Below are 26465 nucleotides of genomic sequence, written 5' to 3' on the forward strand. Positions count from 1 at the left end.
TGTTCATGAGCACCAAATTCTTATCTCTAGCCCCAACCTTTCCACCAAACTCCAGGCTCACATCTCTAGTCTACTACCGTGACACATCCATTTGATGCCCAAAGCATTTCAGAATGAACATGCCCAAAACAGAACTCCTGATTTCCTACTCCTTCCACCCAGTCGGCTGCGTCTCCGTAAATGACATGATCATCACGTCATTTTGCTCAAGCCAAAAACTTAGCAGTCACCCTTTGCTCCTTTATTCCTCCCCTCCATCTAATCCATCAGTAAGTTACCTAAATTCATTCTCCAAAGTATCCCAAATGCACCCCTTCTCTCCACCTTCCCTGCCATCACCCTCTCTCTAACCCGCAACACCTTCCTGACTCATTTCTTACCCTTACCTCTTACAATCCTTTCTTCACAGAGTGATGGGTGACCTTTCACCCACTAACTCAGATCGGGTCATCCCCCCACCTTAAAACCTTTGAACAGCTCCCCATAATCCAAAGTCCTCCCCCATCCTACAAGGCCCTAACATGCTTTGACTCCTCACTACCTCTAAAAACTCACTGCCCAGCTCTCTTCCCCTTGGTCCTGCCTTCAGGACGGGACCGTGCACCAGCTCCTCCCCTCTGCCTGTGCTGCTGTCCCCCTAACTCCATGTGGTTGCTTCCTTCTTATGTCATACGGGTCTCAAGGTAAGTATTACCTCCTCAGGCCTTGTCTTCAAGCTAATCTAAAGCAGCTGCTCAGGAACTCCTTATCATAACACCCTGCTTTGTTTCCATCGAAGCTTTTATCATTCCCCCCAAATTTTCTTCTTTCTTTCTTTTTTGGTTTACTTGCCTGTTATCTGCCTCTACCTACCCCTAGCTCTCACTAAAGTGCCTGGTACAAGGAAGGTGCTTGATGTTTCTTGAATAATGAACTGTCATAAGTTCTCTCTTGCATTCTCTTACCTATGCTCAGAAAATTTCAGAAACCACAGCCATTCACTCATTTTTTAAAAACTCTAAATTTTTTAATGCTTCCTTTTCTTTTCCTTGGAAAAACTATACAACTGTGCCATTCATTCATTCATTCACGCATTCACTCAACAAACTATTATAGACAAACATTACAAACACAAATAGGACACAATCCCTACCCTCAAGGAATTCATGGCCTAGGTGTGGAGGCAAACATGTCAACACATCATTATGACTATCACTTGATAAGTAAAAGATAGAAATATGGTTGAGGACTATGGAGAGTCTAACAATACTTGAGACTGGAAAAACAGGCAGTAACCAGACAGTGAAGGCTCATAGCATCTTGAAGGAGTTTGAACTCATAGGGCAAAATGGTGACAGAAATATTTGAGGAGGGAACTAGCACCATCAGAGTTGCACTTCAGATAGACCATTCTCTGGTTGCACAGAAGATCCAACTTAGGCTGTATGGGTCTGGTCAAAGGCTGGTAAGAATAGTAAGAATGCAAAGAAGAGGTCTCAGAATCAAGAAGAATTTAGGAGGTAAAATGGGCACGGCTTGATGATTATTTGGGAGATATATATATATATTTAGAGAGAGAGAGAAACACAGCAAAAGAGGTGGAGGGATGGGAAGAGAACAACCACCGTAAGCTGATATGTTAGTGCACAGGTTCTACAGTCAGACAGATAAGGGTTTAAATCTTGGTTCGGTCAATTACTTGCTGCATGACTTTGGTTACATTAAAATCCTTAAGCTTCAATTTCCTTGTAAGTTAAATAGAAACAATATGACAACTAACCTCAAAGGGTCATTGTATGAAATCATGTATGCAAAGTGCTTAGCATAGCGCCTGCTATATCAGAAATCTCCATGAATTGTTAAAGGGGTTTTAAAATTATAGATCCTCGACTTACAATGGGGTTATGTCTCAAGAAACCCATCGTAAGTTGAAAATATCGTAAGTCGAAAATGCATAACCTAACAAACATCACAGCTTATCCTAGCCTACCTTAAACGTGCTCAGAACATTTACATTAGCCTACAGTTGGGCAAAACCATCTAACACAAAGCCTATTTTACAATATAGTATTGAATATTTCATGTAATTTGTGGAACACCTTACTGGAAGTAAAAAACAGAATGGTTGTAACTGTATCAGTTGTTGACTCTCCTATCACGGCTCACGGGGAGCTGTGCGTCACTGTCTCTGCCCAGCATCATGAGAGAGGATGGTCCCACATACTGCTAGCCTGGGAAGAGATCTAAATTCAAAATTCAAACTAAGGTTTCTACTGGATGCTATTGCTTTCACAACATTGTAAAGTCAAAAAATCATAAGTCGAACCATTGTAGTTGGGGACCATCTGTATTTCCAATCTACCTGAATCTGTGATCATATACCTACCTTTTCTCCAATTGCTATGGATGAACTGTCCATGCTTCTAGACAAGGCCAATCCCTCTACTTGTGGGTAAGAGCCCATCCCTTCTTGCCTACATCCTTACATCCATTCCCTCTCTCTCCTACATCACCCATTCTGCCCTCTCTACTGAAATCACTCCTTTAAATAAACACATGTACAGTTAATTCTCCCATTAAAAAATAGAAAACCTTCTCTTGACCCAACTTCCTTCTAGCTACCACCTTAGTTCCTTCTTTTCCTTTGTGGCAAACCTCCTTGAGTCACAAATTTCTCTCCCCCCATTCTCTTCTGAATCCACTATAACTGACCTTTCTTCTCCATAACTCTACTGAAGGTGTGCTTTCCCAGATCACCTCTGTGTTGCTAGATCCAATGTTCACATCTTGCTTAACTTCTGAATAGGATCAGACATCGCTGACTACTCCCTTCTCCTTGAAACACTTTCATCACTCGACTCCCAGGTGACCAAACTGTCTGCAATTTCCTCCATCTCTCTGATCACCTTCTTCAGTCTCCTTTGCTTATTCTTTAACTTTCCAACCTCTAAATATGCTCAAGGCTCATCTCTCTCTACTCCCTTGATAATATCATCAAGTCTCATGGCTTTAAATGCCATCTATATGCTATTGAGTCAAAAATCCACATCTCTACGCTGGACCAATCCCCTGAAACCCTAGACTCCCATATCCAACTACTACTCAACATCTCTACATTCAGATGACTAACATGTTTCTCAAGCTTAATGTGCCCAAAACTGAGCTTCCAATGCTGCCCCCAAAATCTGCTCCTTCCCAGTGTTCCCTGTATCAGTAAATGGAAACTTCATTCTTGGCATAACTTCTAGCTATGATTTAGGAGCTTGAATCAAACCAACACTTCTATAGGAATTAGGAATATCTGTTGCTGAAAAGAAAAATAAAACCAAAGGATAAGAGTAAAACAAAAACCAAAAAAAGCTGAAAACATTTAAAAACAAAACAAAACAAAAATCACACAGGCGATTTGAAGGCACTAGAGAGCAACCAAGCCAGTGAGGACATAAGGGATTGGGATCCCAGGGAGAAGAAAAATACATAGTGATAGAGAACTTCTCCATTGCTTTTTCTCCTGGGGCATTTACTGAGTTTCTGAGCACAGCACTTAGTGCAAGCAGAAAGCAGTGACCTAGAAGTGTCAGGAGTCTTTCAGGTCTGGGAAGATAAAAGTTAGAGTTGAGAACTTTACACAGGTCTTGAAGGGACAAGACCCCAGAGATAGGGGGACCACAGAGAAGTAAATCGGACAATTTTCTTGACTATTATCCTTTTATCCTTGAGACATTTGCTTAATTCTAAGCTGCAAGGGCACTAGAAATCAAGATACCAAGCAGGTGCTAAGTGGTCAAAAAGCTAAGTAGACCTTTCCACAATCTCAAAGAGCTGGGACTACAAACTTACAGAGTTCAAGGTCCCCCAAGATGGGGACCTGTTAAAACGCTAGGTTTTCTGTTGAGATTCTTAAAGGCCTATGGTCTGGAATAAGGGCAAACCAGAAATCGATCAGTCCTCCCAAAGCCTGAATCCTTTATTAAATGTCAACTCTGCCAATTGAATAAAATTAAATCCTCTGAAGGAAAACAACATAAGCTAGAGCGTCTCTGCCTTTTTTTCTACACAATGTCCAACATTTAATCAAAACCCTTAAAGTGATCTTTATTTCCTTTCTTTCTCTAGCCCCCCACTTCTAATCCATCTGTTTCTACGCACATCAAACACAATTTAAATGTCACTTTCTCCTTTAGCCCATTCAGAAACCACCTCAAAATTAAGAGATCAGACCTAAAATCTTCATCCAGTGTTTTTACCTCTAGCATTTACCATATACCTTTATGTTAGTGTTTATACAACGCCTGCATCTGCTTTAGACCATAAGCTTCAAAGCACAGGAGGGATCTCGACCTTATCATTTACCAGATACAGTTCTACGTATTTTACACTTAACTCTTTTTATCCTCATGACAAACTCTTAAGAGATAAATTCTATTACCTCTATTTTGCAAATTAGCAAGATGAAGCACAAAAACATTAACTTGCCATTCGTTACAGGGCTAGTACATTGCAGAACCTGGATTTAAATCCACACAGCACTTAACTGAATTGAAGAACGCAAACGCAAATGCAAATAACCGATCACTCAGGGATGCCTAAACTTCACTTACGCAAACCAATATTTTTACACTGCCAATACTAAAACCAATCCATTTGCGTTTCTAAGGGCAGACCCACCCCATGATGCTTCATTCTTCAGGGCAAAGGGGGCCTAAAATTCCCAAGGCGCCCACCCTTTCCCAAAATGAGACGTCCGCGGGGCAGGCCTTCACGCTCCGTGCGCCCGAGGGTCCCCTGAAGGACTAGCAACAGAGCGCTAAGCGGAGAAGGCGGAAAATGCAGACCAGCTGCGGAGGACGGCGGCAGGCGGCCCCTGGGGCGGGAGAGGTGGCGGAGCTGGGAGGCACCAGGGAAGCCCTGGCCTGGCCCTGGCACGTAACAGAGCTAGGAGCCCGGGTGCCACGCGTGTGCGATCGTAGGTGGACAGCCCGGAGTAGAGGCGCGGCGTCAGTGCCGGGAGAAGCAGCCGAGGGCGGCCCCCAAGGAACGAGGCCTGGGAGAACGGCGCCAACACAGGCCCCGCAAAGCCACACTCAAAAGTGGGGCCGGGGACCGCCGCCGTCTTCCTCAAGCCTCCGCGGGGGCCGCCATGTCCGCCTCCTTCACGCGCAGGCGCATCTATAAGGAAGGCTTGGGTGGGCGGAGTCAAGAGCCGGAAGTGCCCCGGCGCACCGGTCTTCCCCCGAAACCGGGCAGCAGGAACTTCTCTGAGGTCCCGCTTCCAGCCGGAACGCTGGGTTGCTGGGCAACCGGTGCGGGTGGCGCCGGCGGGCTTAGTGCTGCACCGAGTAAGCCGAGCGTAGCTCCCACCTCCTGCCCTGGCAACTTCCCGTCCCGCTCGCTTCCCTTCTTGCCGCCTCTCCTTGCGTCGCGGAATCCCTGCCCTTGGCACTACGTGCACCTCTCCGGCTCCTACGACACTTTCGTGCCCACCTGCTTCGAAGCCAAGCTTCACCGAAAGCGAAGCGGTCTGACCCTGGGCGTGGCCTGCACGTTGACGGACCGCGCCTCCCCGGCCATGGCCACCTACACCTACACCAGCCAGCCCCGGGCCCTGCCTTGTCAGCGCCGCCGTTACCGGGACGACCAGATGCAGCCGTGAGTAAGCCAACCAACCCCTCTGTGGTCTCCACCCGCCCCCCCCAACCCCGTCCCGGGGCCGCGGGATCCTGGCCCCTTCGCCCTGGCAAAACCTGCCTATGCTGCTTTCCTTTCTCTACACTCTGCGAAATATAAAATTTCCTCCTCTAAAGAACTCTCCCGTGGTGTGGAGGACTGAAGTAAGAAGGCATTAGTTAACTCTTACTGATGATGATGCTGGCATGATTGATAGGTGGACGGAACCGACTTATTTCACTAAGTTTTAGTCAAGTGATGTTTATTGTTGGCCGACTATGTGGCATGCACGCACCTTCTAGGGGCACTTACAGACATTTTCTTACGTAGTCCCCAGTGCTGTGAATTTGGTTCTATAACTCCATTATGAAAATGAAGAAACTGAGGTAAAAAGGTGTCACAATAGCGTGTCCAAAATGGGAGCCAACTAAAGCTGTTTCACAGCAGTCTTCGGGCAGGAATCAGGTTATCCTAACATGCTGGACCCCAAATTGTACTTTTACATTCATCAGTATTTGCAAATATTCAAATATCCGTATTTGGAAAGGGCATTAAATGTTATGGTTCTCTTAAAGCTCTTGCCGTAAGCCTCAAATTTTGGAATCAGCAGAACTTTCCAAGAATGCATGCTCCATGCAAACAGGAACCTTTGTGACTTTTGTTCACTTAAGACTGTGCCTGACACATAGCACTCAACACAAATTGTTGAATTAATGACAACAGGAGCAGTGTAGCTCTTGATGCTTATTTCAAACAGTCTAAATTCATAATTATCTTATTCTGACAGTAAAGACTTCTTTTATAAGAAATGTCTACCACTTTAAGAAAACCAAAACAAGAAAATTTAAATTATTTATATTATAAAAGGATTCAATTTTAAAAGGGACTCCTTTGAGAAATACTTCCTGGTGCCTTTCAGTGGTTGCTTACAAATCCTTCCTATTAAATCACACCAACAGATGAAATAAGAATCAATGGTGGTTCAGTAGGAACAATTTCTTTTTTCTATAGAGTTAGTTGATTGGTATATTCAATCTGTTGATTCAAGCCTTTGACAGGAGTTCTTTTATATTATGTCTTTGATTTTTCAGTTTAAAATTATCTTTATTGGTGATTTTCAATTTATAAAAGTAATATATGCTTGTTGAAGCAAATGAAAAATACAAAATAAGGGGGAATAAAGGCAGAGTTAATTATCTCCCACTGACCTCTACTCCCACTTCCTTGCTGTAACCAAATTTAACAATCTTGGGCTTCTCTGGTGGCGCAGTGGTTAAGAATCTGCCTGCCAGTGCAGGGGACACGGGTTCGAGCCCTGGCCCGGGAAGATCCCACATGCCACAGAGCAACTAAGCCCGTGCGCCACAACTACTGAGCCTGAGCTCTAGAGCCCGTGAGCCACAACTACTGAGCCCACACACCACAACTACTGAAGCCTGCACGCCTAGAGCCCGTGCTCCACAGCAAGAGAAGCCACCGCAATGAGAAGCCTGCGCACCGCAACGAAGAGTAGCCCCTGCTCGCCACAACTAGAGAAAGCCCGTGCACAGCAAAGAAGACCCAATGCAGCCAAAATAAATAAATAAAATAAATAAATTTTTAAAAAAATCTTTTATTATACTTTCACGCCTCCTTGCTTGTTCACACATACAGGAGCATATGCACACATGTATAGAAGGTTTATTTCCAAAGTAGAATCATACTACACATATTAATCTGCAGTTGGCTCCCCCCCATTTTATAAGCTCTAATTCCTTTTTTCCCTAATTTCTTTAATCTTTTAATAATTATCCTATCACTCATGCCTGTGGGTTTTCTTAGTACAGCCTTATTCCCCAGCCCCTTCCCTTGCAAACCTACTCTCCCTCTCCTGTCCCCAAACCATGTTAATGACTTTGAATACTTTTGTACTTTTCTCCAGGCTCACATGTTTATGTACACATGTATAAATATATACATACAGATACACATCTACAAGGGCTTTACTTCATAGCAATGGTAACATACACAATTCTCAACATCTTCCTTCGCTCACTTAATTCTTTGTGGAAATTCCTCCAATTATTTTTAATAGCAGCATGATATCCCTCATACCATATGTTATTAAAATTTTCCACTATTGATAGATATTCAGTTCACTTCAAGTTTTTACCACAAAGAAGGAAGTTTCAGTAAACAGCCTTATGTACTGGCTTTTTTATATCTATGAGGCAGATTCCCAGGGTGAGATTGTTAAGTCATGTGTTTTTTTAATACAGACAAATGGAACAAAATATCTTTCCTCCAGAAATGTTTAAATGTATCCTTTTTCCCACATCCTCTCCAGCAATAAGTGTTATGGATTTTTTTTCTTTTTGTCTTTGATATCATAAAAACAAAACCAAAATTTATCCTCACTATCACTTTTAATTAGCACTAGGAAGCTTTAATCAAGTAAGCATTAGGTTTGGATTTTTCCATTCTGAAAGATCACGGGCTACAGTGGATAGAAATGTTGGAAAGAAGTGTTGTTCCACACAGTTAAGAGACTAAGAGACTTCTGCAACAGTCCCAGTAAACGATAGTGGTGGCGGTGAGCAGTGGATGGATGCCAGAAAGATTTGGGGGTAGAATCAATAGGATTTGCTGGTTGTAGAAAATGGGGAAGAGGGAAGAGTCATGGATGACTCCCAGGCTTCTAGACCAATTGGGTGGTTAGTACCATTTAATGAAATAGAGAACACTACAGAAGTAACAAGTTGGAGTGGGAAAGTAAAAATTAGTTCAATTTTGAGGTTGCTTTTGAGACATTTGAGTGAGATGTCATCAGGCATGTCAACTGGCTGTACAGTCTGGAGCTCAGAAGAGAGTTCTGAGCTAAAGATAAAATTGGGAGTTTTAGGTATATGGACATTAAGTGAAGCCTTGAGAATGGATGAGGTCAACTCAGGACAAGAGAAGGCTGAATCATGAGGAAATTCTCCAGTGGGGGGAACTAACAAACACCTGGCTGAGAAAGGAGTCAGAAAAAGCAGAAGAGCATTCAGAATAATATGGTGGTATCAGGGAGGCCTGGGATGGAGAGTACTTCAGCGGGGAAGTGGCCGGCTGAGCCGAACACTGCCCAGAGGTCAAGTAAGATGAGCAGTGAAGCATGTCTGGGTTTTAAGTAATATGATGTCAGGCTATCCAGTAGTGGTTTCAATATGTGATAAACAAGCAATTTACTACCCCTAACAGAATCATTTCTGAGAGAGTACTGTTATTGGTATAGGTCGCTATTTGGTTTCATAGCCACAAATGGCATATCGTTTAAAGAACTTCAAATGAAAATATCAGCTGGGTATTTTTCACTATTGATCATTCTGACCTCTGAAATTTAAATTTTATTAATAGTTAAAACAATATCATTTTAAAATATCTTTGAGGTTAAAGAACAATAAGAAATTTAACTTATTTTTTAAGCCTGATTCTATTAATGTAACTTTTCAATTCTGGAATCAAAATTTTTTCAGTCCTTTAGAGCAAGCCCCATTTCCCCTGGGCTCTTTTCAGGTTTGTTAAGTAGTCTTACAGATTTACATCCTAAATCTAGCTCCACCTCTCACTAGCTAGGTAACCTTGGTCAGATTCCTTTCTGGGTCTACTTCCCCTTCAGTCAAATGGCAACCATCATTCCCAACTTGAAGCTTATTGTGAGCAATAAATAATATCTGTGAAGCGCCTGGCTTTTTTTTTTTTTTTTTTTTGGCTGTGTTGGGTCTTCGTTTCTGTGCGAGGGCTTTCTCCAGTTGCGGCAAGCGGGGGCCACTCTTCATCGCGGTGCGCGGGCCTCTCACTATCGCGGCCTCTCTTGTTGCGGAGCACAGGCTCCAGACGCGCAGGCTCAGTAATTGTAGCTCATGGGCCCAGTTGCTCCGCGGCATGTGAGATCTTCCCAGACCAGGGCTCGAACCCGTGTCCCCTGCATTGGCAGGCAGATTCTCAACCACTGCGCCACCAGGGAAGCCCCGTGCCTGGCTTTATAATAAACATGCCATAAATGGCAGCCATTTGTCTCCTTATTTTATGGACTGTGCTAAAAAAAAAAATCAATTAAAATATTTTCATCTTAAATGAAAGTATTTTCATTTCTAAATCCTATTAAAAATGAGTTGACTTCAGACAGAGGAAGACAAATATGACATCACTTACATGTGGAATCTAAAGAAGTGATACAATTGAACTTATTAACAAAACAGAAGTAGACTCACAGACATAGAAAACAAACTTATGATTACCAAAGGGGAAAGGGGGGAGAGGAATAAATTGGGAATTTGGGGTTAACAGATACACTTTACTATATATAAAATAGATAAGCAACAAGGACCTACTATATAGCACAGGGAACTACATTCAGTATCTTGTAATACCTTATAATGGAAAAGAATCTGAAAATATATATATATGTATAATTGAATCACTTTGCTGTACACCTGAAACTAACACAACACTGTAAATCAAGTATACTTCAATTTTAAAAAATGAATTGACTTCATAGATACCAATACTCTATTACAGTGATTATTTAGAATTTGCTTTTTTACAGAGCTGAAGAACCTATGCGTTACGGAAACATAATGTATGACAGAAGGGTGATCCGAGGCAACACTTATGCTCTGCAGACAGTACCACTGGTAAGTATAATTTGAATAGTCTAACACAGAGCGTTCCAAACTACCTGTGGTGAAGGACCAATTTTTGTTTCTTTTAATTTCTAATCTGTTATAGACTAACACATTTATGAAATAAAATAAAGATGAATTGCTAGAAAAATGAAATGAAAAAAAAAAAAAAGGACATGCAAAATACAAGCCAGATAGTGGTTGCCAGGGATGGGGGAATAGGGAGTCGTTATTTAATGGGTACGGAGTTTCAGTTTTACAAGATGAAAAGAGTTCTGGAGATGGGTGGTGGTGATGGTTGCACAATGTGAATGTAGTTAATGCCACTGAACTGTGCACTTAAAAATGGTTAAGATGGTAAATTTTATGTTATGTGTATTTTACCACAATTAAAAGTATTTTAAAAAATACAAGCCCCAATTTTTTACTAGGTTAATAGAACTGTGGAGAACTATTCTAAAAGTTTCCAAATGTTTACTCTCAATTTCTGTAATTAAATTGTTATAGACCAGTTCAAATAGCTCACAGACAACACGAGTCTGAGGACCACACTTTCAGTAACACTGGTCTAATATATTTAGGTTTGTTTAAATTATCTCATGCTCCAATACTGTTATCATTATTTAATCAAAAAGTCTGAATTATGCTCCTTTTCTTTAGTTCACTCAACAAATATTTATTGAGTTTTAAGTCCTGTGCTGGGTATGTAGGATACAGAGATGAGTAAGATGTAGTGTGATATTAAGAATGATTTCTTGGGGATTGACATATATGCACTAATATGTATAAAATAGATAACTAATAAGAACCTGCTGTATTAAAAAAATTAAATTTAATTTAAAAAGAAGAATGATTTCTTGGCACAGAAATGAAATATAGTTAACTTGTAAACACTATTTGACATATAAATGCCTAACACCACATGGGATGTATGGGATGTTAGACATTCTGAATCAGCATATATCAAAATCACCTAGAAAACTCAAAAATATATATGCTTCAGCATACCATGCATCTACTGCATTAGAACCTCCAAAAGTTGGACACAGGGGTATGTAGTATTAATAAACTTCCCTGGGCAATTCTGGTACAGCCAGTTCAGGGGCCAGCATTTAGAAACAATAGCTCAAACATGTGATATAGACATGTTTCAGCATTTTCTTGTGGCAGTAGCAATGAATACTGCCAGACCTCGAACAAGAGTAGAATGGGGAATCACTGCTTTTTTAGTCCTTTTTTAAAAAATTAATATTATGATGATTTGGTACATTTTTTTTTAGTTCTTTAGTCAGTTCATCAACACCTCACTTTAAAAGTATACTCAGACTTCCAGTTCCAGACAAGTAGGAATTCACCAATTCCTTCCTATTCCTCCTCTTACAACTAAAAAACCCTGGATGTAGCACCACAAACAAACATAGGAAGATTCTGAAAGGTGGAAAGAAGAAAGTGGACTGGCTAGGGACCTCTGGAACAACATGGCAATGAGTCCATGGGTTTTCTTTTTGCCTCTCACATATCCCAGAGTGCCAGAGAAGCCTGCAACCTGCAACCATGAACACCCTGGAACCTGGCACACCCTAAGAAAAGCCCACTCCCTCTGTCCAAAGATAGAGGGTGGCCTCGTGGAACAGAAACCTTCTTACCATAGTACCCCTCCTCCAGCCACACACCAATGGGTAAACCGCCCTGCCTCTCCGCATGGCCATTGGTGAGGCTAAGGTGGAGAGCTGGACCTTGATCTCCACGTGACAGCAGCAATACGAACCAGTCCTCTGATTCATCCATGGAGTTGGTGTCAACAAGGGCAGAGCAGGAAGCTGAAGTGCCACCCTCACCCAGGGGCAGTGAGGTGGTAAGAGATGGTATAAATGGATCTCCTACTTTCTCTGGGGTGGCATCAGCCGAGCCAGGAGGGAGCTGAATTTTCAACCCTCCCTGACAGCAACAAGGAGGGACAAGGTAGTAAGAGGCAGTGCTAGCCAGAACTCAACTCCCCTACACTCCAACACTCGTGTCAGTGGAGCATAGCAAGGAGCTGAGTTATCACCCCCGCCTGGCACCAATGAGGTGATACAGGTTGGCACCCTGCTTTCACTTCGTGGTGGTAAACTTCCCTCTCCACTCACACCTGTGCACTGAAACAAAAGGGGTGACTTCCTGCTAAAACGATTAAGACCCATAGTCTCACAACATAATACCCAAAATGTCCAGAATACAATTTAAAAATCACTCAATTGTACCAAGAACCAGGACAGTCACAACTTGAATGAGAAAAATCAATCGAGATGACAACACCAAGATGACTCAGATGTAGGAGTAACCTGACAAGACTTTTAAAGCAGTCATCATAAAAATACTTCAATAAAAAAGGAACAATTATGAACTTTCTTGAAACAAATGGAAAAAAATAGAAAATCTTTGCAAAGAAATAGACAATATTAAAATGAACCAAATGGAAAATACAGAACTGAAAAATACAATAACCAAAATAAAAACCTCTCAGATGGACTTATTGGAGATGACATAGGAAACAATCAGTGAATACAGAAACAAATCAGTGGAATTACCTGGTCTGAAGAACAGGTAGAAAATAGACCCCTGCCCCCAAAAAAGCCTCAGAGATCTGAGGAACAATAACAAAATATCTAAATTCATGTTATAAAATATCTAAATTCAGTCCCAGGAAAGGAGAAAAAGTATGGGATTTGAAAAAATACTCAAAGAAATAGTGCCTGAAAATTCCACAAGTTTGACAAAAGGCATAAACCTACAAATTTTCACCAAGACACATCAAAATCAAACTTCCAAAAGCAAAAAACAAAAAAAGTCTTGAAACCAAGATTAGGGAAATAAAAATTAAAACCACAATGATGTAACTACACACCTGTTAGAAAAGCTAAAATTTTAAAATAATAGTAAGAAGAAGTGCTTGTGAGGATGTAGAGCAACTGGAACTCTGGTAGATTGCAGTTTGAAATGTAAAATGGTACATTGACCCTAGAAAATTGTTAAGTGGCTGCTTATAAAAACTAACAAGCACCTACCATTCAAGTCCACAATTGAACTCTTAGACATTTATCCCAGAGAAATGGGAACATATGTTCACATATTAACCTGTTCACAAATGAACATTGATAGCAGCTTTATTCATAATAGCCAAAAAACTGAAAAAACCCAAGTGTCTTTCAGTAGGTAAATGGTTAAACAAACCTGGTACATACATGCAATCAAGTACTACTAACAAAAAGCCATGAGGGCTTCCCTGGTGGCGCAGTGGTTAAGAATCTGCCTGCCAATGCAGGAGACACAGGTTCAAGCCGTGGTCTGGGAAGATCCCACATGCCACGGAGCAACTAAGCCCGTGCACCACAACTACTGAGCCTGCACTCTAGAGCCTGTGAGCCACAACTACTGAGCCCATGTGCTGCAACTACTGAAGCCCATGCGCCTAGAGCCCGTGCTCTGCAACAAGAGAAGCCACTGCAATGAGAAGCCTGCGCACCACAACAAAGAGTAGCCCCCGCTCGCAGCAACTAGAGGAAGCCAGTGTGCAGCAGCGAAGACCCAACCCAGCCAAAAATAAATAAATTAAATACATAAATTTTTAAAAAAAAAGGAATGAACTATTGATACATGTAACAACCTGGGTGGACCTCAAGGACATTATGCTTAGTGAAAAAAAGGCAATCTCAAAAGGTTACCTTCTGAATGATTCCTTGTATATAACATAATTAAAAAGACAAAATCTAGAGATGGAGAACAGAATTGAAGGTGGGACTTGGAGAAATATAAAGGAGGCTCCTTTGGGGCAATGAGTTAGGTCTCTATCTTTATTGTGGTAGTGGTTACACAAATCTATATATAAAATCACATAGAACAATATACACAGACACAAATCAATGCATGTAAAAATTGTGAAAACCCAGTAAGATCTGTTAATATCTTACGTGTTAATTTCCTGATTTTGATATTTTGTTATAATTGTATAAAATGTCACCATTGAAAGAAGCTGAGTGAAGCATACACAGGATGCTATATATAGTTTTTGCAAATTTCTGTGAATTATTTCAAAATAAAACCTTTTTAAAAAGAGATTATAACTAGATCTGAAACAGTTAAGTTAGGCAATGCATTTCTAAAATGAACTTGTATTTCTGTTACCCTAAATCTTTCAAGGCTGACATTTATAATTCTATTACATTAAAAAAATAGAAATAAATCAAGCATGATATTTATAATAATGTAGAATATACACATTATACAAACGAAAAGTCCTCCATTGAATAATCCCAAAATGATATTAGTAATTGTATTAGAAAAACAAAACTGTAGGTGATATTTCTTTCTTTTTGGTAAAGATATTTCTTTCTTTTTGGTGGTTATTTTATAATAAAAGGAAGTGATAACTATGTAGGGGAAGAGCTATTCTATGACAGGTATTGTGTTAGACTTGTTACCTTATCATCTGATTTGTTCCTTATAATCTAAAACTTAACAGACGTTATTCCCATTGTACAGATGAGAAGACTGAATATCTGAAAATGTGGGTTAATAGTCCAAGCTTTACTAATCCTAGTAATTAATAAATTAAGGAGTTGGAAGGTAGTGTTAAGTTAGGAAAACAGTATAAAATGTATGGTACCATCACAACTTAAAAAAAACTGTATGCATTTAAATAGCAATAGCCATTGTATTAGGAAGATGGGATTATAGGTAATTTTCTTTTTTCTTTTTAAAAAAACTACAATTTCATTTCAATTAAAATGTTTTTAGAAGTCTAATTTTAAATATTAAAAATTTTCATGTAAAGTACTTTCATATTTCTCCTTTTCTTTTCATATTTACCTTGAGATAAGACAAGTTAGCTATAGAGAAGGACTACAAAATTAGATATGGATACAAAATCAAGGACTGCCACATATTGCAGAACTACTGTGAATAATTATACTTTTAATCCCTGAGTCAGCTATTATTTTGTGCACTTGGACAGGCTTCGTTTGGACTGAGGATATTTTCTTTGTGAGCTAATAAATTTTTTAAGGAAATTCTGTCCATGAAATCAGATTTTTAAAAAATTCGAGTGCTTTTCAATTTCTTAACTATACATTAAAATTTACTGTGACTGAATGGTTATATCAGTTTACTAGGCACCAGAGGAGTTCATGGTAAAAATCCTTGAATGAGGAAAAACAATTTGTTAGATGGGATTCTGCACCCATTTTAATTAACAGTCATAAATTGAAGTTACTTTATATGTTTTGTCAGATACCTTTGTAATTACCAGACAAAGTTCAAATAAATTTTTAATCATCAAGTCACTGATAATCAGGAGGCATTCTATGACAGATGCTTTTATACCATCCAGGAATCACTTTTGGAACAGCAGTCCTATATGTTTTGAAAAATATTTTCTAAATTTTAGAAGCCTTTTCTGTCACTCAGCCTGGGCAGCCCGATCTTGCAGAGATTCAGAGACAGCAGCAGGCTAAGAGGAGAGCTCTTGCCAAAAAACGAGCCCAAGAACAGCTCAGACCACGAACGCCCGAACCCGTGGAAGGCAGAAAGCATGTAGATGTGCAGACAGGTATGTGGGCCCGCCATTGGCACGGTGGCCCCTGGGTGTGCTTGGTTTTCTAAGTCAGTTCACTTTATGTGGCCTTTATATTATTTATGTATCTGTTATGCTGTCCAGTACTTCCCCAGCCACATGGTGGGAGAAGTCCCTTCATTAAACAAACTCATAGACTATATATTATTATTATATTGGGTATGGCTGAAAGTATGAGATGGGGTTTTTGAAAAAAGAATTTAATGACCAAATTAAGTTCTCTCTTAGCCCTTTTCACATATTCTATTCTCAAACTGGCATTATTTCTTACTTTTTATAGCCCAACATGAATCAGTGTTGGACCAACAGGAGAGGACAGCAATCTAGTTTTATTTTGGTGTTTGTCTTTTGAGGGGCGTAAACCCATTTAGATCTGAGTTCCCCACCTCTCTCACCATGGCCTCTTCTTGTCTCTCCTTTTGTTCTCCATTCGCTTTGTATACTCCCCAGGGCCATGCGGGCTCTCCTAGGCTAGTGCCAGGCTTTTCCTGCTTGTTTGACTGCTGTCTTCTGTGGAGGCTTACCTAGACCTATAGGGTCTAGCTGTGTTGTTGACAGAATCTTGATAGTCAAACAATACTTGGTGTTCTCCTTGGACCAGTGTAACTACTCGGGATTCACCTTGCACCCTGCCAAGATGGTGAGTGGATTCATCTGAGGTATTTCCGGATAATAAGGATGAAAGGAAGAGGACCATTCCGTGTTTTTTCCCTACGTTGAGGCCAAGTCTAGAATGAGTATATGTCTGTGATTAGCCAACATAGTTGTAATTCTGAGAGAGCTAAATTTTAGTGTTTATTTATACCATCAGAATATTAAGTGATGGAATAGCAGCTACTTTTTGTTGAGTATTTCTTATATCTCAGAGACTATACCAGGTCCTTTTCCTATGTATCTCCTTTATTAGAAAGAAGACTCCATGTGACTGATAATTATGATCCCTTTTACACATAAAGAAACAGGCCCGAAGAGGATGTAATTTGGCTAGTTTCTGTGTTCAACATCTGACTCCGGTTCTCATGTTCTTTGCATGATACCATACTGCCCTTGCCTCATATAAATTATTCCTAAGGTGAAATTTGGTTTCATATGTCTGTTTATAATATGTAGGCTAGAGGGAACATCAAGTAACACAGTGACATGGTGCATAGTTTTTTTTAATATCCAGGAATTTTCAAATCTTTATAAGTTGGCTATCTTAGGACTCGTTAAATAAATGGATTGTTAACTTTGCATCCTGTGTTATACTTTGTGTCTTATATACATCTATGGTTTCATGCTCTTCTTTAGTTCTGTTTTCAAATACAAAGCTCAGTGCTTTCTCAACATTTAATTAATGTTCTAGCCTGAGTGACTCTATAGTCTTCCAAATATCATAAAAACGCTTAGTACACTATGTGAATTGAACCCCACATTTGAGTACTTTTATTCCAAGACTTGTTTTCTGATCCATTCAATTCTATTTTGAAGGGACTGTAGTTTCAAATACTTGAAATTGACCAGAATTTCTAACTCAATGTATATGGTGTTCTCTTAGAATTATACCTTGAAGAAATTGCTGACCGCATAATAGAAGTTGATATGGAATGCCAAACAGATGCATTTTTGGACAAACCACCAACACCGCTCTTTATTCCTGCCAAAACTGGCAAAGATATGGCCACCCAAATTCTAGAAGGAGAGGTATAGTACATTATTGGACTTCCCTCTATCTTCTTTATAAATAGTTAAAGTTAGGTTTAGTTAAAAGCTTAACATGAATACAAACCACTTCACAGTCAAGAAGATTCTATTTACTGCATTTCTTTCCAAATTTATCTATAATAGTTTTATCCTGAGCTACCCAGAAATGTTTTTATTTATTTATTTTTTTAACGTCTTTATTAGAGTATAATTGCTTTACAATGGTGTGTCAGTTTCTGCTTTATAACAAAGTGAATCAGTTATACATATACATATGTCCCCATATCTCTTCCCTCTTGCATCTCCCTCCCTCCCACCCTCCCTATCCCACCCCTCTAGGTGGTCACAAAGCACAGAGCTGATCTCCCTGTGCTATGTGGCTGCTTCCCACTAGCTATCTATTTTATGTTTGGTAGTGTATGTATGTCCATGCCACTCTCTCACTTTGTCCCAGCTTACCCTTCCCCATCCCTGTGTCCTCCAGTCCATTCTCTAGTAGGTCTGCATGTTTTTAAATACCATGATCTCATTTTCCCTCTTTGCTGTTCAGAAATAAAGATTTTTATAAATGTTTTTAGAATATTTACATATTTAATTTTTGTGTGTTTGCATACTTGCTTAATGTATGAATATAAGGTAGATTTGTACCAAATAAAGAAAAATAATATCTCTGGTATAAAAAGTTCCACTGTTAGTTCCTTGTAGATTATATAAATGTTATGAGGATAATCTATGGTAGGAAAATAATCCTAAAATAATTACATTTTCATATCAGTGTGGAATACATAGATAGGCCAGTTTATGAAATTGAAGAAGAGAAGGCAATCCTTATGTACATAATGACTTCAGTGAGATTTAAGATTCGAAGGAACTTGAAAGTACTGTCATTGAAATTGGGAAATAAAGTAAGTTTTCATAATCTACATAGAAGGGTATATTTGCCTCGAAATCCTAGAGATGAATCACCATAATATCCATTATTCTTCAAACCGTTATCAAAACAACCAGTAAAAATTGAGCAGAAAAGGCAGAGAATAAGAAAGACGGATATTTCCCTTGGGTTTCAGAGTTTGATCTGAAAATTGTTGAGTATGGAGGTTCATTCTGATGATTGCATAGGTCTTTTTATAACTTTGACTCAATCAGTTTTTGCTTGTAAACAGCCTGTGTGCCCTTCAGGCTATTTTGAGGATTAGAAACCATAAATAAAACACCAGCACGGTGTCTGGCACACAGAAGACACTCAATAAATAGTATACTGTTATTGCTACTCTTCTGGATATTTTTTCACTGAGCCTTTGGTTCATGATTACAATTTTAAACTTGCTTTGTTTTGTGTGTTTAAGCTCTTTGACTTTGATCTTGAAGTTAAGCCAATGTTAGAAGTTTTGGTGGGAAAGACCATCGAGCAGTCTCTTCTGGAAGTAATGGAAGAAGAAGAGTTGGCAAACCTGCGGGCCAGTCAACGCGCACATGAGGAGTTACGCAATGTCGAGCTTGCGGAAGTTCAGCGACTTGAAGAACGAGAGAGACGACACCGAGAGGAAAAAGTATAGAATTTTAGTTTCTCTCTTAGATTTTGGTTATTTAATAGACTACGTTCAAAATCACATGTAGTATGAACAGAGCTAAAGATCTTTGCAAACATATAGAAAAGACCTGTAGTAATTGTTGCTCAGGTCTCTCCTGTAGATCACAGATCTTTCCTGGACTGAATTACGTTTTTAAATTCCAGTTTACATAAATGTACCTACATAGAGTTCCCAAAGTTCCTAAATGTAACAATTTAAATTACATAGGTTCCAGTGAAAGGCACTCTTAAGTATCAAGAGTGCTAGAGAAAGAAAGAACGTCGATTTGCCCCAAGTCAGTGGCAGAGAAGGTGGCAGGAAAAAGTGGAGTATCTTTGGGTAGGTGGGTGGTAAGAAGCAGAGGATCTGCCTAGAATTCTGGATCTTCTTCTCTGTGGTGAGCCCTGCTCCACATCTGTAGAGTCTACTACTTGGGTCTTTATAGAATATTTATACTTGGGTCTTTATAGAATATTTCTCTAGATTATAGGTTTTTAGAACCTTTAATAAGAAAAGTTTTAGAATCCAATTTTTAAAATATGCCAGAAACCTCTAGTTAGGAAGCACGAGGCTCAGTAATCTTTAGATAAGAGTCTGTCTGGGGCTGGCAATAACTGTCACCCTGTGGTAAACACTGGCTGGATAAATGATAAAAGAGTTCCCAAACACCTGAAAGGGCTCAAAGAGTCTAGCTTACCACACAGAATAGCTTAGTTGTCGGGACATTCTACTCAAAACCTAGTCAAACGGACTTTCAGTTCTCCTCCAAAGTGAATAATTAATTATGTAAAGAGCATGGGGCTGATGGTAAAGATTGTGCAAATGCACGATTATTTGTTCACAATTATAAAATGAACACTGACAGAATTAGCTCTGTTGAAATAATTGGTGAAGCCTTTATAAAAAAATAGTTAAATTTGTTTATTTACTGTTAGGAAATATATTATAAAAAATGAAGTCTACAAATCATCTAGATTTATATTTGCTTAAACTTTGAAAATAGATTTAATTAGAAAATATATTAATGTTCCCACTTGTACATAGGAGTAGAGAATAGTTCATTAGCTTCACAGATTTCATAGGAGCTACAAGAAGCAACAACAACAAAAAGAGGTTTTATAATTTTCTGAACTTTATGAACTCAAAGAAACATTACAAATGAGATAATTTATTGGCCCAAGTTTTTTAATCAAAAATGTCTAAGCAACTGTAATTTTCATATCAGCAATATTTATAATACTAATTAAAAATACATATAACTATTATTATTCTTTGGTGTCAGCCATACAGTCAAACACGTATATCTTGAAGTTATTTTACTTGAAAATGGATCAGGAAATGAATTTTACCTTAAGCTTCATCTCCTCTGAATTTAGTACCTACCTAGTTGTTGAAATTCATTAAAATCTTGATGAAAAACATGAACTGGTAATAGACACCTCGCTGTTCATTTTTGGATACAAATATAAGTCCAAATTCTTCCGCTCACTAGAGTCAGTATTTGGGGAAGACGTAATAGCTGAATAACCACCTGTGGTGGCATTTTTCTCTGGGCAGGAGCGTCGTAAGCAACAGCAGTGGCAAGTGGTTCACAAGCATAACGAGACTGCACAGAAAATCGCCGCCCAAGCGTTTGCACAGCGTTACCTGGCCGACCTTCTCCCTTCTGTTTTCAGCAGCCTCAGGGATGGTGGCTACTTTTATGATCCTGTTGAAAGAGGTCTGTGGAGGTCTTTGTTAAATTAACTGTCACAATAAGCATCCTCTTCATGGTTCAGATTTATCGCGTGCCCATTTTTAGTTTGAATTGGAATCTTTCTATCTCTGAAACAAATTTTAAAATCAATTATAGTTGTTTTAAGAAAGAACTTTTACTAGTAAGAGGTGCATTATAAAGATCTTGATTTTAGGATGTTTACTTTCATTGAGAAACAACATTGGATAGTAGAAAGAAATATGGACTTGATGTCAAAAACTTGAGCTTGAATCCCAGTTTATCATTAACTAGCTCTATGACCTTCAGTCTCCTCCTGTGTGACACGAGGATTATTTGGGAGCTAAATGTCATAATGTAAATAAAACTTAAACGCGGACTTTTTTCACCCAGTACGTACTGCGGCATAGTACGGTCCGTGGTTGGTTGAAGCCGCAGATGCAGACCTGCAGATACAGAGGTCTGCCTGTGAAGTTATACGCAGATGTTTGGCTGTGCCTGCGGTCAGCAGCCCCAGCTGCCATGTCCTCCAGGGGTCAGTTGTATATGTAATCTATATGTGTAAGTAGTTGTCGCTAAGTTTTTCTCAGTAGACTTCCTATTCCAATCAAAATCTCTTTGGGGACAGCTAGTGAGGTTATGTAATGAGGTGTTTATACTATCCCAGGCACTGTATTAAGTGTTGGAGGCTTCAACAACAACCAAACCAACCTGATCTCGGCCTTGATAGAACCCGTACCTGTTAGCCATCTCCCAGCATCCCCTCACAGCCACTCTCCTCAGCTTAGCATGGCCAAACGGAGGGGAAAAATTGGCACTTTCTCACTGCCGCCCTCCTTCCTCGGGTTCAAAAGCACTTACATCATGTTGCTTTGTACGCAGGTCCTATTTCAAATGGCTAATACTGTCTGAGGGCAGATATTCGCAATGTCAGTTTTCACCGATGACGCACTCAATTCAATACATAAGGGTCAGGTTACAGACAAATATTATTAGTTTACATTTCTATTGTACTTTGCAATTTTTGTCGTGTTTTTCACACGTGATACCATTTGGCGCGCCCGAAAGGGCTGTGAGGGAGGGAGTACGGCAGATTAAGTCCCATTTTTCAGAAGTAGAAACTGAAGCTCAGAGAACTTGAATTGCTCTTGGACACTCGGGGGTGCTTAGGCCTGGACTGACTGGGGCTCTGACTCCAGGTCCAGTGCCCTTGCCATGCTGCCAGCTGCCCGGGGTCCAGCTGGGCCTCTTGCTGTTAGTCACAGAGGCCAGCAACCTTTTCTGCATTCATGGGCTGCTGGAAAAGTCAGTTATAGATCATGTAAAAGCTTGCAAAGGAGATTCATGCTTCAGATTAAGACTACTATAGTAGTGAATATATATTCTATCACACTCTCTCTTGTCACCCATTGAAAAATAACAATTAGATGCCTGCCCCCAAAAAAAGCCTTTGTTTTTTTTTTTTTTGGCCATGCCGCACGGCATGTGGGATCGCAGTTCCCCGACCAGGGGTCGAACCTGTGCCCCCTGCAGTGGAAGCGCAGAGTCTTAACCACTGGACCTCCAGAAAAGTCCCCCAAAACAGCCATTTTAAAACATTAAAATGTATATTGTAAGGGACCATATTTTTTAAAGGCTTACGCCATAGAGTAGATTTCCATTTCAGTTTGCACAAATTTATCACTAATGGAAACACCTTGTTTCCGACCCATTTCTACACGGCCTTCTTCTCAGATGCCCTCTGACCCTTACCTCTGAATCTTGATCAGCTTCCGTCAGACCCCAGGCTTCAGCTGGGCTTCAGGTGGAGGTACCAGCATTGCTCAGTCCTGGCTTTGCATTACATTTGGGTTGGAGTTCTGCTCCCAGTTCCACACCCCCTGCTTCCACCCCCCGCCTCCTTGATTCATCGCACGTTGCACCTATAAAGTCAGTTCTAACAGCTTTGACTCCAAGGAAGGCCTCATAGTTCTAAAAATACTATTTCTACTGCAATTGAAAGGAAGTAGACCAGAAGATATATAGAGAATGTGGTAACAGCAAAAGTGATGCTGTATGAGTCTATTTGACATTTTATAATAAGAAAACAATATTGATGTATCTGTAACATTAGGGGAAAGCACAGATTCTTCCAATCTATAATGATTCCTAAAAATCACTTAATGAAGTTAACTTTTTAAATTACAGATATTGAGATAGGATTCCTTCCATGGCTAATGAATGAAGTTGACAAAACCATGGAGTGCAGCATGGTTGGAAGAACAGTGGCTGACAGTAAGTTCTTTTATTTTATTATTGAAAAGTCATCTCTGAAATTTTTCAGTAGAAAGAATATATAGAAGAAAAGATATTTTAAAGTTTTGGTTCTTAAATTTTCAGTATATCAATTATATTAACAAAGGTACATATTTTTACCCTCAGTATTAATTTTGGTTCTTTTATAATTTGATCAGAATTAATATCTTCTGTCATTACTTTATAAATTATATTCTGTTAAAACGGGCATTGAATATAATGCATATTTAGTGCATTAAGTGGCACAGAAGGTAAGTATGTTGAGTTTATATAAAAGGTCATGCTACAGGGAAGGGACGAGGGCTGGTGAATATTTTGTACTCATCTGTAAGTCAGCATTATAACTACTAAAATACGGAAAATCACAGTGATTTCTGCACGTATAATTTTTCAGTGTTGATTCGTGAGGTGGTTGAGAAACGACTGAGTCTGTATGAGCGTAAGGAGGACAAGCACTCTTCTCTGAAACCTGAGGATGGGCTCAGTGGTCCTGGAGGAATGAGAGATCCACTGGTGGGCTACGAATCCCAGGATCACAGTGCATCACAGGCACAGAGGCCACTTCCGGACAGAGACTCCCCGCAAAGAACACCGTATGATGCAAGGTATATGGAGAGAGTGTCGTCCCAAGACAGGAAGCTTATGGAAGAAGAGGTTGAGCAAACAGAAATGAGGAAATCCTTCAGGAGTGAAGAACCGTTGCAGTAGAGGGGAGCTTCGGAGCCGTGGAACCCATCAGCAGCCAGTCAGCATTGCGAGCAATCAGGTAATGATGCGCGAGTCCCCTCAGGTTATGCATTAGGTTGTGTTTAGTCAACCTGCCTTCTTGTCTAATGGACTGAGCAAATCAAATACGTTGAAATAATAAAACTAATTTTTAAAATGAAACTTTATTTAATAGTAGACTATTTAGAAGCTATATTATAACTCTAATGAGAATTATGTCTAATTACAAGCTTCCCATTACCAGTATATATAACTAATGAATGTATTTTTCCTTAGTCCTTCCATCACCACTGTGTAACTAGTATATTTTTACTTAACTCTTCCCATTACCACTATATATAGCTAATATATTTTTCCTTAGTTTTATGGTTTAGTTCTTTTTTTAGTAAGTATGCTATTTAGTGCTAGATATCAGTGCTGTCAGCCATTGAGCTTTTCTTCTCTGTAGAAAAGCTGTTTAACTTACTCTAACCAAGAATCCCTAAATGTTGGGTAACTGAAAGCTATAGTGCTCTCTCCTTGCAAAGACCAAGAAGTATACCCATATTTGTATAAAATTAAACAGATAGTTATCCCTTCAATCTTCAATATTCAAGTAGTGCTCAAGGGATTCTATGAATTAGTAATATGCTCTCATCTATTTTTTCACATTCCTGCTATTAAAAAATTTCAGGCAATGCCAATAAAGCTAAAAGTCCCTGCTCAGAGACGACCACTGTCATCCATCAGGTGTATACCTTCCAGGCCTTTTTCAAGATAGTTTTATAGATATAGATTTGAACACCTGGAAATATATGGGTTGTATTATTTGCATTTTTCACCTAACAGTATATCTTAGACCTTTCAACATTAGTACATATAAATCTCTTTTTAAAATATGGTAAGATATTGCCTAGTATGACTGTGTTATAGGGAATTACCATTTGACTTTTTAATCTGAACTTCTGTGGTGAATTTACCTGCACTATTGAAAATCACAGGTATTTTATCTCTAAAGTTATGTTAATCTTTAATCACTGAAGTCTTCTGAGGCTTTCGGTAGATATAGTCTGTTTTTCTCAGAATATTTATAAATATATAATATTTATAAATATATATAAATATTTATAAGTATATAAGCTATTTGAAATAGCTTGCAGTTATTAACACACTTACCTTAGTTTCTTTTTTTTTTAATTTATTTATTTATTTATTTATTTTTGGCTGTGTTGGGTCTTTGTTTCTGTGTGAGGGCTTTCTCTAGTTGCGGCGAGCGGGGGCCACTCTTCATCACGGTGCGTGGGCCTCTCACTATCACGGCCTCTCTTGTTGCGGAGCACAGGCTCCAGACGCGCAGGCTCAGTAGTTGTGGCTCACGGGCCCAGTTGCTCTGCAGCATGTGGGATCTTCCCAGACCAGGGCTCGAACCCGTGTCCCCCATTGGCAGGCAGATTCTCAACCACTGCGCCACCAGGGAAGCCCTTTTTTTTTTTTTAAAGATTTTTTTTGATGTGGACCATTTTTAAAGTCTTTATTGAATTTGTTACGATATTGCTTCTGTTTTATGTGTTTTGGTTTTTTGGCCACAAAGCATGTATCGTCTTAGCTCCCTGACCAGGGATCAAACCTGCACCCCTTGCATTGGAAGGCGAAGTCTTAACCACTGGACCGCCAGAGAAGTCCCAACCTTAGTTTCTTTGTAAATTAGGTATTAAAAATACATAAGAACATCTTCTCCATTTGTAAAAAGAACTGCACTGTATGTCTCTATAGCATTTTTCATGATTCTCAAGCTAATTCCCCACATATTATAACCCCACATCATTTTAACCTCAGAGCAACTTCTGTGGTGTATGTGACAATATTTTTATTTTCATTTTCAATCAGTCTTTGGTTTGTTCAGCCAGCAAACATTAACTGAGTGCCTGCTGGGTGTGGAGCACCTTGAGGAGGCTGCAGATACAGCCTAGCAGTGGAGCTGAATGAAGCAGGGGTAAAATGAGGAAACCACAGCTCAGGGATTTTAAGTGATTTGCCCTAAGTGACAAGCCTAGTAAGTAATAGGATGAAACCTGGAGCCCAAATCTCCTTCCTTCTAATCTACTATACTTTCTTCTGAACAACCTTGAACCTTTATGAGGTACAAAGAATAACTTCAAGTAAATTATTGCATTAACAGCATTTTAAAAACTGGAATCACTCCTGTTATTCACTGCTGGGTTGGTTCCATCTTGTTAAACAGTCTTTATGATCCTCCTAAAATTTACAAAATACTAATTTTGGTAGTAAGAGCAGGAAATGTTTTTTAATTGGGGTTGTTGTGGATCACTTTTATTATGGATTGTTAAATACCCACAATTTTAAGAATGCTTTCAAGATGGATTTGAGGTTGATTATCTTCTACAATTCTAACCTTCCTTTATAGTAAGCCGGTGCATTAAACACTTCGCAGATGTTCTGCTAACCATCCAGTTCTGAGCTCTACAATTCCATAAGTTAATTCAATTTATTAAATATCCCTACATCTGTAGACCCCACACTGAAGTTAGTTAAGCTTAACTGCCATCCTGTTCCATCCTCGAGAGAAAAAAAATAGT

The 26465-nt window shown here is 39.5% G+C and overlaps 1 protein-coding gene across 1 annotated transcript; it reads left to right on the top strand.

Annotated features, from left to right (window-relative positions):
• The first annotated feature begins 1327 nt into the window (after positions 1–1327).
• Positions 1328–25453, top strand: RSPH3 (radial spoke head 3). Its single transcript, XM_057528187.1, has 9 exons — positions 1328–1499; positions 4950–5628; positions 10214–10301; positions 15735–15876; positions 17438–17583; positions 18930–19133; positions 20712–20874; positions 23056–23142; positions 23558–25453. Exons 1-9 carry the CDS (start codon positions 1328–1330, stop codon positions 23869–23871), a joined length of 1995 nt encoding a protein of 664 aa, XP_057384170.1. The 3' UTR covers positions 23872–25453.
• The last annotated feature ends 1012 nt before the right edge of the window (positions 25454–26465 follow it).

This window comes from Balaenoptera acutorostrata, chromosome 14 (genome assembly GCF_949987535.1).
Source record: "Balaenoptera acutorostrata chromosome 14, mBalAcu1.1, whole genome shotgun sequence".
NCBI classification, from domain to species: domain Eukaryota; kingdom Metazoa; phylum Chordata; class Mammalia; order Artiodactyla; family Balaenopteridae; genus Balaenoptera; species Balaenoptera acutorostrata.

Excerpts from the sequence above, each read along its gene's own strand:
- RSPH3 (XM_057528187.1), top strand. The coding sequence starts at position 1,328 with ATGGTGACAGAAATATTTGAGGAGGGAACTAGCACCATCAGAGTTGCA. Across the intron at positions 5,629-10,213 it reads CGGGACGACCAGATGCAGCC|AGCTGAAGAACCTATGCGTT; the intron begins GTGAGTAAGCCA and ends GCTTTTTTACAG. Across the intron at positions 20,875-23,055 it reads TTATGATCCTGTTGAAAGAG|ATATTGAGATAGGATTCCTT; the intron begins GTCTGTGGAGGT and ends TTTAAATTACAG.